The sequence below is a fragment of the Saimiri boliviensis genome, chromosome 16 (genome assembly GCF_048565385.1).
Source record: "Saimiri boliviensis isolate mSaiBol1 chromosome 16, mSaiBol1.pri, whole genome shotgun sequence".
NCBI classification, from domain to species: domain Eukaryota; kingdom Metazoa; phylum Chordata; class Mammalia; order Primates; family Cebidae; genus Saimiri; species Saimiri boliviensis.
Genome location: NC_133464.1, coordinates 58,291,359 through 58,303,915, shown reverse-complemented (window position 1 = coordinate 58,303,915; position 12,557 = coordinate 58,291,359). Strand labels below are relative to the sequence as shown.

Below are 12,557 nucleotides of genomic sequence, written 5' to 3'. Positions count from 1 at the left end.
CATTAGTTCATGTGGATATACTTGCAAAGACCTTTCTCAAAGTATTGCTGTAATTGTAAATTGGAGCAGACAAATGGAATGTCTATTTCAAATGTGAAGTTTGACGTATCTATTTTATGGAATAGTATACAGCCATCAGAAAAAATAAGTTAGAATTATGTGCTTCTGGAAAATAGCTCTGCTGTATTTTAGGTTAAAGCACCAAGTTACAGAATAATATCTATAATGTTGATCCTGTTTTTGTGCAACAAAACAAAAAAATATGTATATATGTTTGTAAAGGGTTTTAAAAAAAGACATGGAGGGATACACCAGACTGTTAACATTGGTTCCCTCAAAAGGGTGAGATTGAAGGTGAAGACAATTGTTAGCTTTTTGCTTGTATATCCCATATTGTTTGATGTATTACAGTGATCATTAAAAACATCTAAGTGATAGATGGGTGGACAGCTGAATGGAAAGAAGAAGGGATAGAAATAATTAAAGAAGGAATACAAACTATTTTATCCAAAATAATTTCAAATGTGTATATCTTTGATCTAATTTCTTCTGAACTTTGATTGGTCAATTCTAAGAAAATTATTGCAGCCAAAGCTTTACATTTTAATTGTTTGTGAGTGTTAATAGATAAAATCTTTTAAAAACTCAATTTGGCTGTGTCTATCAAAATTTCATTGGTCATATTCTTTGTTCCAACAATTCTACTTGTAGGACTTTTACAGAAATACTGCTGGAGACATATAAAGATATAGTACACTTAATGTGATTTTTTTTTTAATTTTTCTTATTTATTTATTTAATTTTGAGATGGAAGGTTGCTCTGTTGCCTAGGCTGGAGTGCAGTGCTATGATCTTGATTCACTGTGACCTCTGCCTCCCAGATTCAAACAATCCTCCTGCCTCAGCCTCTCAAATAGCTGGGACTACAAAGGGCATCCACCACCACACCTGGCTAATTTTTTTTTTTTTTTTTTTTTTTTTTTTTTTTTTTTTAGTAGAGACAGGGTTTCACCATATTGGCCAGGCCTTGAACTCCTGACCTTGTGATCTACCCGCATGGCCTCTCAGAGTGCTGGAATTACAGGCGTGAGCCACTGTGCCTGACTAATGTAATATTTTTAATAAGGAAAACTGGAACCAATCTACACGTTAATCAATAAAAGAATATTATAGGCTGGGCACGGTGGCTCACACCTGTAATCCCAGTACTTTAGGAGTCCAAGGCAGGTGGATCACAAGGTCAGGTGTTCAATACCAGCCTGGCCAAAATGGTGAAACTCCCTCTCTACTAAAAATACAAAAAAAAAAAAAAAAAATTAGCCGGGCATGGTGGCAGGCGCCTATAATTCCAGCTACTTGGGAGGCTTGAACCTGGGAGGAGGAGATTTCAGTGAGCTGAAGATCACGCCACTGCACTCCTGCCTGGGTGACAGAGTGAGACACTGTCTCAAAAAAAAAAAAAAAAAAAAAAGGAGTATTATAGTACATCCTATGCAGTCATCAAAAAGAACAAACTTGATGAGTATGTACTCATGAAATTATATGCATGAACTATAAAAAGAAAACAGCATTGCCAAGTAGTTTTTATGTTTCATTTTATTATACATTATTGCAATTGTGCTTTCCGTAATACTTATCTTTGAGAAATGGTATCACAAGGGATTTTTAGTGTTTATTTTTCTTACATTTCTTAGAGTAGATGTTGTGTTTCTATGATCAAAAAAGTAATAACAAAAGCTGACAAAATCTAAATTTTCTCCATAATTACATTTTTATTATCACAGGAAAAATAAATGACCAAAAAATTAGGTTTTACCAATCCAGGGAACTGGTAATTTTATTTTTAGTGTATATATTAAATCCTAAGTGCAAACCTCTATTAAGTTGTGTTATTTTATACCTTACATTGTTTCAAAAGGAATTGAGGTATCTTTTGACCAGGCCAGAGAACCATTTCAATATCTTCAAAATAACATGAACTATATGAACTCAGAAGACACTTGGCCAAATAACAATTGTCTTTACTAAATTTATTTGTGTGTGTATGTGTTAGGACATTTGGGACCCTGTAAGGTGGGGGTCAGGGTCAAGGTCCTGTTGCCTGGGTTGAAAGGTTGCTAGTGAATTGTTGCTTGGCCTCATGCCACGTTTCCTTACCCACATTATAAGTGCTTTGCAGGCCAGCTACTTCTTTAAAAATGAGTCTGCTCTGTCAAATTGTAGGTCTGACTCTTCCAAAACAAGAAGTGGATCTAGTGCCACTTCTTGAAGAAATAATGATATGAATTGTTAAAGTGACAAGTTGAATAATGTTATTACTGAGAAAATCATGGTGAAAATTCATTTGTAGATAAGCTTTTTAAAGGGGGCTGGGATAGAAAAGTGAATAAGCAAAGGAACTTTATTGCCTTGTATATTCTCTCACATCATCCCCTACTTTGCCTGTGTGACATTTATCACAAAAACAATAAAATAATTACTTCCTTCTAAAAAATTACACGAACTACCGAACTCAGGAAGACCCAGATAGCAAGTAAGGCATTTACGTATCAGTCTTCCCATCCCCACTTTAACAAAGAAAAATCCTGGATGCTTCCAAATGTTTTGAGAAGATTCATTGTGCTGTTTTTAAACTCAGATGAAGGCATCAATGTATTATACTTTGCAGCTTTCCTTACGTTTCGTAATGAACTGTTTAAGAATACCTGGATATTTTGTATTTGAATGAAGCCTAAAGATTCAAAACCTGGCTGGATCTCATAAACACTCAGTCGATTTCTACATACAGGTCACTGTTTATGCAGATGCTTGTGTGAAACAACACACACCTTTTATGTGTCCCCACAAAGGGTATATATAATGCGCAATATAGAAACTGATTTTTTTTCAGTAAATTTGACGTTCAGACTAATCTCATTAGATTGAGAGGTGCCTTCCTCTCAATCTAATGTGATATTATTTATTATATCTGTGTGAGCATTATTTATTGTTTACCTACTGTGCCAAGGTACTGTGCCTGGTGCCCTGGGGATACAGGGATGAGTAAGATGTAACCTTGAGATACTTGTAGTAATTAAGGGAAAATAAATTACTAATCTTAGAAAAAGAATCTTTAAAATATCTAATTTATTTCTTTAGTAGAGAATTGCTATCAATTTCCTTACTGGTTAGAGCCTTGCAAATTTTTAGCTGTGGCACCCTTGAAAGGAAAAGATTTCAAATTAGGTTTATCTTCAAAATTGACCAGTATCAAGATGCTGGACTTGATCTGGTTTTCTTCTTATACATGCACAAAAAAGCCAATATTTATAAGGTAAAATTATGATAACTGCATTGGATTATAATTATGATTGTTACTTTTAAGGGGTACAGAAATTCTGAGTTGATGGGCACAATACAAATATTAGATATAATTGTCAGATCATTTGCTTTGTACAGTCTGGTTTTACCAAATACAGTAGTTCACTTAAAGAATTTATTTTCATCTAATATCTTTATTTTCTTTTACAGGAGTTTATATTGTCAGAAGATTATAACAAGATGACTCCTGTGAAGAACTACCAAGGTAGGGAGTGAGAGGAGCACTTTCATTACCCAGATTCTAAAATATTTCTTGATGGTTTTCACTGCCACAAGAGAATACATACTTTATAATCATCAAGGGGACAAAACAAAGCAGCTTTTTGAGTGAATGTTATCCCTGTTTTTGAATTAAAGAACTGAGGCCCAATGACCATGGATGACTTGCCTGGGGTTCTAGTCAAGTGCAGGGCCAGATCAGGTCAGTGTGACTCCCAAACCCACAGACTTTGTCTTCCTGCTATACCACACCACCTTGCAACAGTACAGCAGGTTTAGAAAGTGGAGCCAGTAAAACACTGCCATACAGAGGACTCATCTTGTATTTGGTTAAATGTTTAAAAATGCTCAGAGTATATTGTCCAAGGGGAAGAATTGTGGTTTTATCATGTCTTCAACATTGGCAGGCCATCTGCCAACAATTTTTGGAAGGGATTTTTACGCAGACTGACAATGTTGTGGAACCAGAAAGTTAGAGGTAGACCTTTTAACACTTAGAGGTCATTTCATCCAATTAATTCTCTTGACTCGCCTTTGCGAGTGGACAGTCATCCAGCCTCTCCTTTAGTACCTCCAGAAACATAGGAACCATCATGATTTTGGAAAATTCTAAGCATTAAGTTCTTTATTTTAGGGTTTGGAGCTAAAATTTTATTTCCCTTTATTCTTTCATTTTTTTTCACGTATCAAACATCAAATATTTATTGGGTACCTATTGTGCTCCAGTAACAGAATTGTAATAGTGAACCACACATGTATAGTATCTATGTGTAAGCAGTTTATAATCGTGGAGAGGATACAGGTAGTAAGCAGGCCATTAAAACATTGTGTGAGGCCAGGCGTGGTGGCTCACGCCTATAATCCCACCACTTTGGGAGGCCAAGGTGGGCAGATCAAGAGATTGAGACTATCTTGGCCAACATGGTGAAACTTCATCTCTACTAAACATACAAAAACATTGAATGGGTTTGGTGGTGCACACATGTAATCCCAGCTGAGGCAGGAGAATTGCTTGAACCCGGGAGGCAGAGGTTGCAGTGAGCCAAGATTGTGCCACTCCACTCCAGCCTAGTGACAGAGTGAGACTCTGTCTCAAAAAAAAAAAAAAAAAAATGGTGTGATAAGTGGTAAATGTTTCTCTGTTGGTGTTTGCTTAGCCTGTTGGACCTACAGAAACTGAGTACAATCTCTCTTGCACATGACAGCCTTTCAATTATTTTAAAACAGCTGTGAAAGTTTCTACCCCTGCCCTTCTGTCTCCTCTTTCAATCTTCAGTGTTTTGCTTTCACTTTTCTTTTCCAGCCTATATATTTTACATCTCTAACTTTTATTTTACATTATCTGAGCCTTTACTTTTTAAAACAGTTTTTATATCTGTCCTGTAAATATGTACAATTATTATTTATCAAATTTTAAAACTATATTACATAACCAAAAAAATTTGTTTTAATTGGCTTGGTCATATATTTGGGATATCATATGTTACTTTTAGGATCATTTAAAACTATGATACCTTGTTGTAGGTAACCTTTAAGATGGTTCCTAATGATCATTGCCTCCTGAAATTTACCCTGTACCTCCAGTGTGGGCGAGACCTAGAACATGGCAAGTAATGGATATCACTTCTAAGATTAGGTTAAAGGATACCAAGGACTTCCACCTTGCTTGCCCTCTCCTGCACTTGTGTGTTCTTGCTCTGATTAAGGCCAGCTGCCATGTTGTGAGCTGCCCTGTGGAGAAGCCCATGTGCTGAGGAACTGAGGGAGGCCTTGTCAAAAGCCAGTAAGGAACTGACACCCCAGTTTAACAGCCCACAAGGAGCTGAATCCAGCCAATACTATGTGAGAGAGCTTGGAAGCAGATTCTCCCCCAATAAGCTTTCAGATGAGACCACAGCTCCATTCCACACCTTGATTCCATTCTGTGAGAGACTTTTTGGCAGAGGCACCCATCTAAACTGTACCAATACTTCAGACTCTGAGATAATTAGCATTAACTGTTTTGAAGCACTAAGTTTTGGGGTAATCTGTTACACAGCAATAGATAACTAATACATGTAATCTGATAAGTACAAAATTATATTTCCCTTCTCTCTTCTCAACACTCTTCTTGTAATATGAAGAGTGAATTTTTGGCAACAGTTTTACACCATGGGCTTATGTGGAGCAGTCAACTCAAGCTTCTCCACAGTTCTCAATTGACTTGTTTGGTTATTTTAGTTTTTTTTTTTTAATTTTTAATTTTTATGGGTATATAGTAGGTATATATATGCGTAATAATCACATCACAGTAGATCTGTCACCTCAAGCGTTTATCCTTCATGTTATAAACAATCCAATTAACTCATTTAGTTATTTTTAAATGTATTGGGTTGTTTTTAAGCTGTATCTTCACTACTTTTGAAGCTGTTTTTTTGTTTTTGTTTTTAATTTAAATGCTGGACTTGACATTCTGATGTACACTGTCTCACTTTATTTAGCCCATCAACCTTAGCTTATCAACATTTTAGAAACCCCAGTTGTCATTAAACATATTAATTTCTACTTAATTTTGTGTTTTTCTTAAATGTATAAGCACAACATGCCATTTCCTATATCTTTGTTAAAATAATGATTGGCCTCACAGGTATACATATTATGAGCATATCACTAGAAACCCCTCTTCGTATGCCATTATTCTTTGAGTTTCTTAATATTTTATATGTTATTTTGTCTGCAAGAGGATTATAAAAAATTGAAAACTAGAGTACTGTAGAAACCTGTTCTCCACAAATACCTGGAGATAATGACAAAATGACGCTTTTTGTTGTTTTCTTCATTCTTTTCAATACAATACTAGGCTCATGAGAGATACAAATAGAAAATTCCTATGAGCCAGAAGCAAAGAGAAAAGTAAAACTCAGAGGGATATACATACGATCTGTCATTGCAGCTGTCTTGGGGAGATGGAGAACCAGTAAGAGATAAATACTTGTGTTATCAACATGCACTTGGGGACAAGAAATAAGGCCTGTGGCCTGATTGAGATGAAAAATTGGAACTTAGATTTCCATAAAAGGCTGAATCTCATAAAGAATGTACCCCTACAAAAAGGAGAGGAACAAGACTTTCCACTAATTGTCCCTGAAGACTACAGGGAAATTTATTCCTAACCCCAACTCTGGATAAAGGATGAAATTTTCCCGTGATAAATCAAAACCTGAACTCAAAACTTTTGAGTTGGGAATACAAATTTTAACCAATTATAACACACTGGAACTCCATGTTAAGAAATTAACATAAAGTTGGTCCTTGGCCAATAAGACCCCATGGTTACCTGCTAGAAATAAATGTAAAAGCTCTTTTCAATGAGACAAATTGCACAAAGGCCCTACAGCAAAAACAAGCACTGCCTAAGGTGAATTCTTAATTTTTTTAATTGTAAAACTAACAAGCAATCAATCCACCATGAGTAAATATTGGCAGATATCACAAATAGAATGGTTAGAATACCAAGAATCTTAGATAATGATCAATCAAATGAAAGAAGCCATAACATAATTTGTTAAATGATAAAGAAAAGAAAAGAAGTTTCAGAAACAATAAGGGAATAAAAAGATTATTGAAAAAACAGGGAGATTTTTAAGAGAACCAAATAGAACTTTTAGATACGAAAAATATAGTCATTGAACTTTAAAAATCAGCAGGTAGATTAGATTGCTTAGACACAGACAAATTAGTGGAGTGGGAGATGGATTTGATGTCCATGGAACAACATTTTTAAACTTTTTTTTTGGAGACAGGGTCTCACTCAGTTGCCCAGGCTGGAGTGCAGTGGTGTGATCTCAACTGACTGCATCCTCTGCCTCCTGGGCTCAAGCAGTCCTCCCACTTCACCTGCTGAGTAGCTGGGACTATAGGTGTTTGCCACCACACCTGGCTAAATTTTATATTTTTTGCAGAGATGAGATTTTGCCATGTTGCCCAGACTGGTCTTGAACTCCTGAGCTCAAGCAATCTGCCTACCATGGCCTCCCAAAGTGCTGCAATTACAGGCAAGAGCCACTGTGCCCAGCTCATTTTTGAAGTTCTATAAGAAGGAAAAAACTTTCAACATAGAGTTATATACCTAGAGAAAATACCTTTCAAAAACCTAAGTAAAATAAACATTTTTTTGGACACACAAAAAGAATTCATCATTCATAGAACCTACCTACACTAAAAGAAATGTTAAAGGAAGTCCTTCAGGAAAAAAGAAAATGATGCTGAAAGAAACTCTGTGTCTACTCAGAAGGAAGAACGATGTTAAAAATGGGAATGGAAAGGTTTTTTTCATCCATTAGATGAATCTCTTTAAAAGACAATTGACTTTTAAGTTAAAGTAACAAGGGGTTAATAATATATGTAAATTAAATTGTGCAACAACAATAACACAAAGGCCAGGAGAAATGGAAGTGTACTATTGTAGGTTCTGGAACAATATACATGAAGAGGTGTTATAGCATTTAGAGGAAGACTGTGGTAAGTTAAAGATGTATATACTCTTAACCCTAAAACAACTATTTTGTTTTTTCTTGGAGATGGAGTCTTGCTCTGTCACCCAGGCTAGAGTGAAGTGCCACAATCTCGGCTTACTGCAGCCTCTGCTCCCAAGGTTCAAACAGTTTTCCTGCCTCAGCCTCCTGAGTAGCTGGGATTACAGGTGCCCATCACAACACCCAGCTAATAATTGTATTTTCAGTAGAGACAGGGTTTCACCATGTTGGCCAGGCTGGTCTTGAACTCCTGACCTCAGGTGATCCACCCACTTCTGCCTCCCAAAGTGCTGGGATTATAGGCGGGAGCCACCGTGCCTGGCCTAAAACAACTATTAAAATACAAATTGAGGACCAAGCACAGCTGCTTACACCTGTAATCCCAGCACTTTGGGAAGCTGAGGTGGAGGATTGTTTGAACCCAGGAGTTTGAGACCAGCCTGGGCAACACAGCAAAACCCCATCTCTTAAAAATTTTTTTAAAAAATTAGCCTGTAGACTTAACTGCTAGGGAGGCTGAGGTGGGAGGGTTGTTTCAGTCCAGGAGTTTGAAGTTACAGTGAGCTATCACTGTACCATTGTACTCTAGCCTGGGTAACAGAGCAAGACCCTGTCTCTAAATAATAAAATAAAAAATAAAATGAATAGCAAATCAAAAAGTGACCGTTAAGAGGCAAACCAAAGAGATAAAGTAGAATCATATAGTAATTCCCAATTAATAAAAAAAAAAAAGCAGACTAAGAGGGAAAAAAGGGATAAAGAACAGTAGAAAAATATAAAACGTAGAGCACAATAATAGATTTAAACCTAACAATGTCAGTAATCACATTCAAAATAAATGATCTAAAGGCAATTAAAAGGTAGTTAACGTCAGATTGAGTGAAAGGTGAGACCCAAATATAAACTGTTTACAAGAAGTGTGCTTTACGAATAAAGACACAAATCGGTTAAAAGTAAAAAGGTGGAAGAAGATATACACTGAGAATACTAGTCAAAAGAAAACTGAAGTGGCTTTTTAAATATCAAAGTAGATTTCAGAGCAAAGAATATTATCAGGGATAAAGAAGATATCATGAGGGCCACTCCACCAGAAGACCATAACAATCTTAAATGTTTATGCACCTAATAACATGGTTTTGAAATATGTGACCCAAAACCTGATGAAACGTTAGGGGAGAAATAGATACAAGTTATAGTTAGAAATTTTAATACTTTCAGTAACTTATTTGAACATGTTAAATGATAGAAAAGTATAGCAGACTTGAACAAAACAGTCAACAAACTTGCTCTGTAGAACATTCTATCCAACTAAAGTCTGTTTTACTTATACATTATTTTCAAGTACACAGAGAATATTTATCAAGACAGATAATATTCTAGGTTATAAAATAAATTTCAATAAATTTGGAAGGATTTCAGTCATGCAAGGTATGTTCTCTGATTAAAAGGGAATTGGGGTAGGAATCAAGAGTGCAGTGGCTCACACCTATTAACCCAGTGCTTCCAGAGGTGGAAGGATCACTTAGGGCCAGGAGTTAAAGCCTGAGCAACATAGTAAGACACTGTCTCTATTAAAAGAAATTGAAAAAAAAAAGGCCGGGCGCTGTAGCTCATGCCTGTAATCCCAGCACTTTGGGAGGCCAAGGCAGAGGATCACATGAGGTTGGGAGTTCAAGACCAGCCTGATCAACATGGAGAAACCCCGTCTCTACTAAAAATACAAAATTAGCCAGGTGTGGTGGCACATGCCTGTAATCTCAGCTACTCGGGAGGCTGAGGCAGGACAATTGCTTGAGTCCTGGAGGCAGAGGTTGCCGTGAGCTGAGATCACAGTGTTGCAATCTAGCCTGGGCAACAAGAGCAAACCTCTATCTCACACATACCTTAAAAAAAAAAAAAAAATTAGCCGAGCATGGTAATGCACACCTATAATCTTTGCTACTCAGGAGGCTGAGGCTAGAGGATCACTTGAGCCCAGGGCTTCAAGGTTGCAGTAAGCTATCACAGTGCTACCACACTCTAGCCTGGGCAACAGAGCAAGACCCTGTCTCTTAAAAAGAAAAAAGAAAGAAAGAAAAGAAAGATTGATCTCTGGAAAATCGTCAAATATTTAGAAGCTAAATAACATACTTCTAAATAATTCACAAGTCAAAGAAGAAGTCGAAGTAGAAATTGGAAAGTATTTTAAACTGAATAAAAATGAAAGCACAATATAACAATTTATGGTATGATGCCATAGCAGTATTTAAGGAGAAACTTACAGAACTAAACATCTATATTAGAAACAAAGAAAGGACTCAAATCAGTGACTTTGACTTCAACCTTAGAAACCAGAGAAAGAAGAGCAAAGGAGGCCTAAGCTAAGCAGAAGAAAGATCAGTAGAAGTTGATGAAATAGAAAACAGAAAATAGAGAAATATCAGTGTAAACCAAAAGCTTATTTTCTGAGAAACTCAGTAAAACTGAAACATCTTTAGCCAGACTTAACAGGGGAAAAAAAGAGAAGATGCAAATTATCAATATCAGGAGTGAGTGAAGGATATTACTACAGAGTCTATATTTAAAGGATAATAAGTAATATTATGAACAACTTTATCCTAATAAATCTGAAAACAAATTTTAAAAATCTTTGAAAGGTACAAACTGTGATAGATCACTAAAAAAGGTATAGGTAATCCTAATAGTTCTGTGTCCACTAATGAAATTGAATTTAATGTATAGTTAAAACCTTCCCACAGAGAAAGTTCCAGGCCCGGATGCTTTTATTGGTGAATTTTATGAAATAGTCAAGGAAGAGACAATGCAAGCTTTATACAAACTCTTTCATAAGTTGCAGAAGTGAAAGACCTTCCAACCCATTCTATGAAATCAACATTACCTGTTGTTAAAACTAGACCAAAATAATACAAATAAAGAAAACTATAGGAGATCATCATTCCTTACGACAATGGGTACAAAAAAACTAAAAATTTCAGCAGATGAAATCTAGCAATATATAGAAAAGATAATACATCATGATCAAGTAAAGTTTATCCCAGTAATACAGTGTTGGATTAACATTCAAAGTTTAATTAGTGGCATACGCCCAGAAGAAATGAAAGTAGAGGCTCAAGAAGATATATGTACACCCATGTTCCTAGCTGCGTTATTTACAATAACTCAAAGGTGGAGGCAACCTAAATGTCCATTAACAGATGAATGAATAAACAAGTTTGGTGTATGCATACAGTGGAACATTATTCAGCCTTAAAAAGGAAGTAAGTTCTGTCACATGCGAATGAAACTTGAGGACATATGCTAAGTGAAATAAGTCAGTCAAAGGACAGGGGCAGATGTGGTGGCTCATTCCTGTAATCCCGGCACTTTAGGAGGCCAAGGCGAATGGATCACCTGAGCTCAGGAGTTCGAGACCAGCCTGGCTAACATGGTGAATCCCCATCTATACTAAAAATACCAAAATTAGCCAGGTGTGGTGGCAGGTTCCTGTAATTGCAGCTACTCGGAAGGCTGAGCCAAGAGGATCACTTGAACCCAGGAGGCGGAGGTTGCAGTGAGCTGAGATCACACCACTGCACTCCAACTTGGGCAACAGAGCAAGACTCCGTCTCAAAAAAAAAAAAAAAAAAATACTGAAGGATTCATCTTATATATGAGGTAGTTATTGTAATCAAATTCATAGAGACAGGAAGGTGAATGATGATTGCCAAGGACCAGGAGAGAGGGAAATGGCTAGTTAGTGGGTACAGAGTTTCAGTTTGGGAAGAGGAGAAAGTTCTAGAGATTGAAAGGTGGTAATGGTTACACAAACACACACATTAGCCCAGGCCTACTTAGGGTCAGGATCATCATATCACTGTCTTCCGCCTCCACAACTCATCCCACTGGAAGGTCTTCAGGGGCCGTAACACCCGCGGAGCTGCCATTTCCTATGATAACAATGCCTTCTTCTAGATACCTCCTGCAGGACCTGCATGAGGCTGTTATACAGTTAATATTTTAAAACATACATATAAATAAAAGGAGTACACTTGAATGATTTTAAAAGTATAGTACATTAAACACATAAGCCAGTAACATGGTCATTTAGTATCATTATCAAGTAACATGATTGTGGTATACGTTTATATCACTGGTGGCACAGTCGGTTTGCTTACACCAGCATCCACAGACAGGTGAGTAATGCATTGCACTAGAACAGCCATGCCCTTTCAGCTCCATTATAATCTTATGATGCCACAGTTTCCATCATTGACTGAAGCATCGTCATGTGGCGCATGACAGTATTTACACAAAAACTCGTACAAAGCTCTTCATAGCAACCTTATTCATAATAACCAAAAATGGAAATAACCTCAATGTCCATTAGTGATAAATTGATAAACCAAATGTGGTATATACATACAGTGACTGACTTGGCCATTTAGGAATGAAGTACGTGCTACAGTATGGTTGAACCTTGGAAAC

The 12,557-nt window shown here is 36.6% G+C and overlaps 1 protein-coding gene across 4 annotated transcripts in view; it reads left to right on the top strand.

Moving 5' to 3' along the window:
- WDFY2 (WD repeat and FYVE domain containing 2) overlaps positions 1-12,557 on the top strand; it is a 191,729-nt gene that overhangs the window by 123,784 nt on the left and 55,388 nt on the right. For all 4 annotated transcript variants that reach the window (XM_003927176.4, XM_074387659.1, XM_074387661.1 and 1 more), the window contains exon 4: positions 3,511-3,565. In XM_003927176.4, coding sequence (XP_003927225.2) covers positions 3,511-3,565 — 55 coding nt within the window. The remainder of the gene's footprint in view (positions 1-3,510; positions 3,566-12,557) is intronic.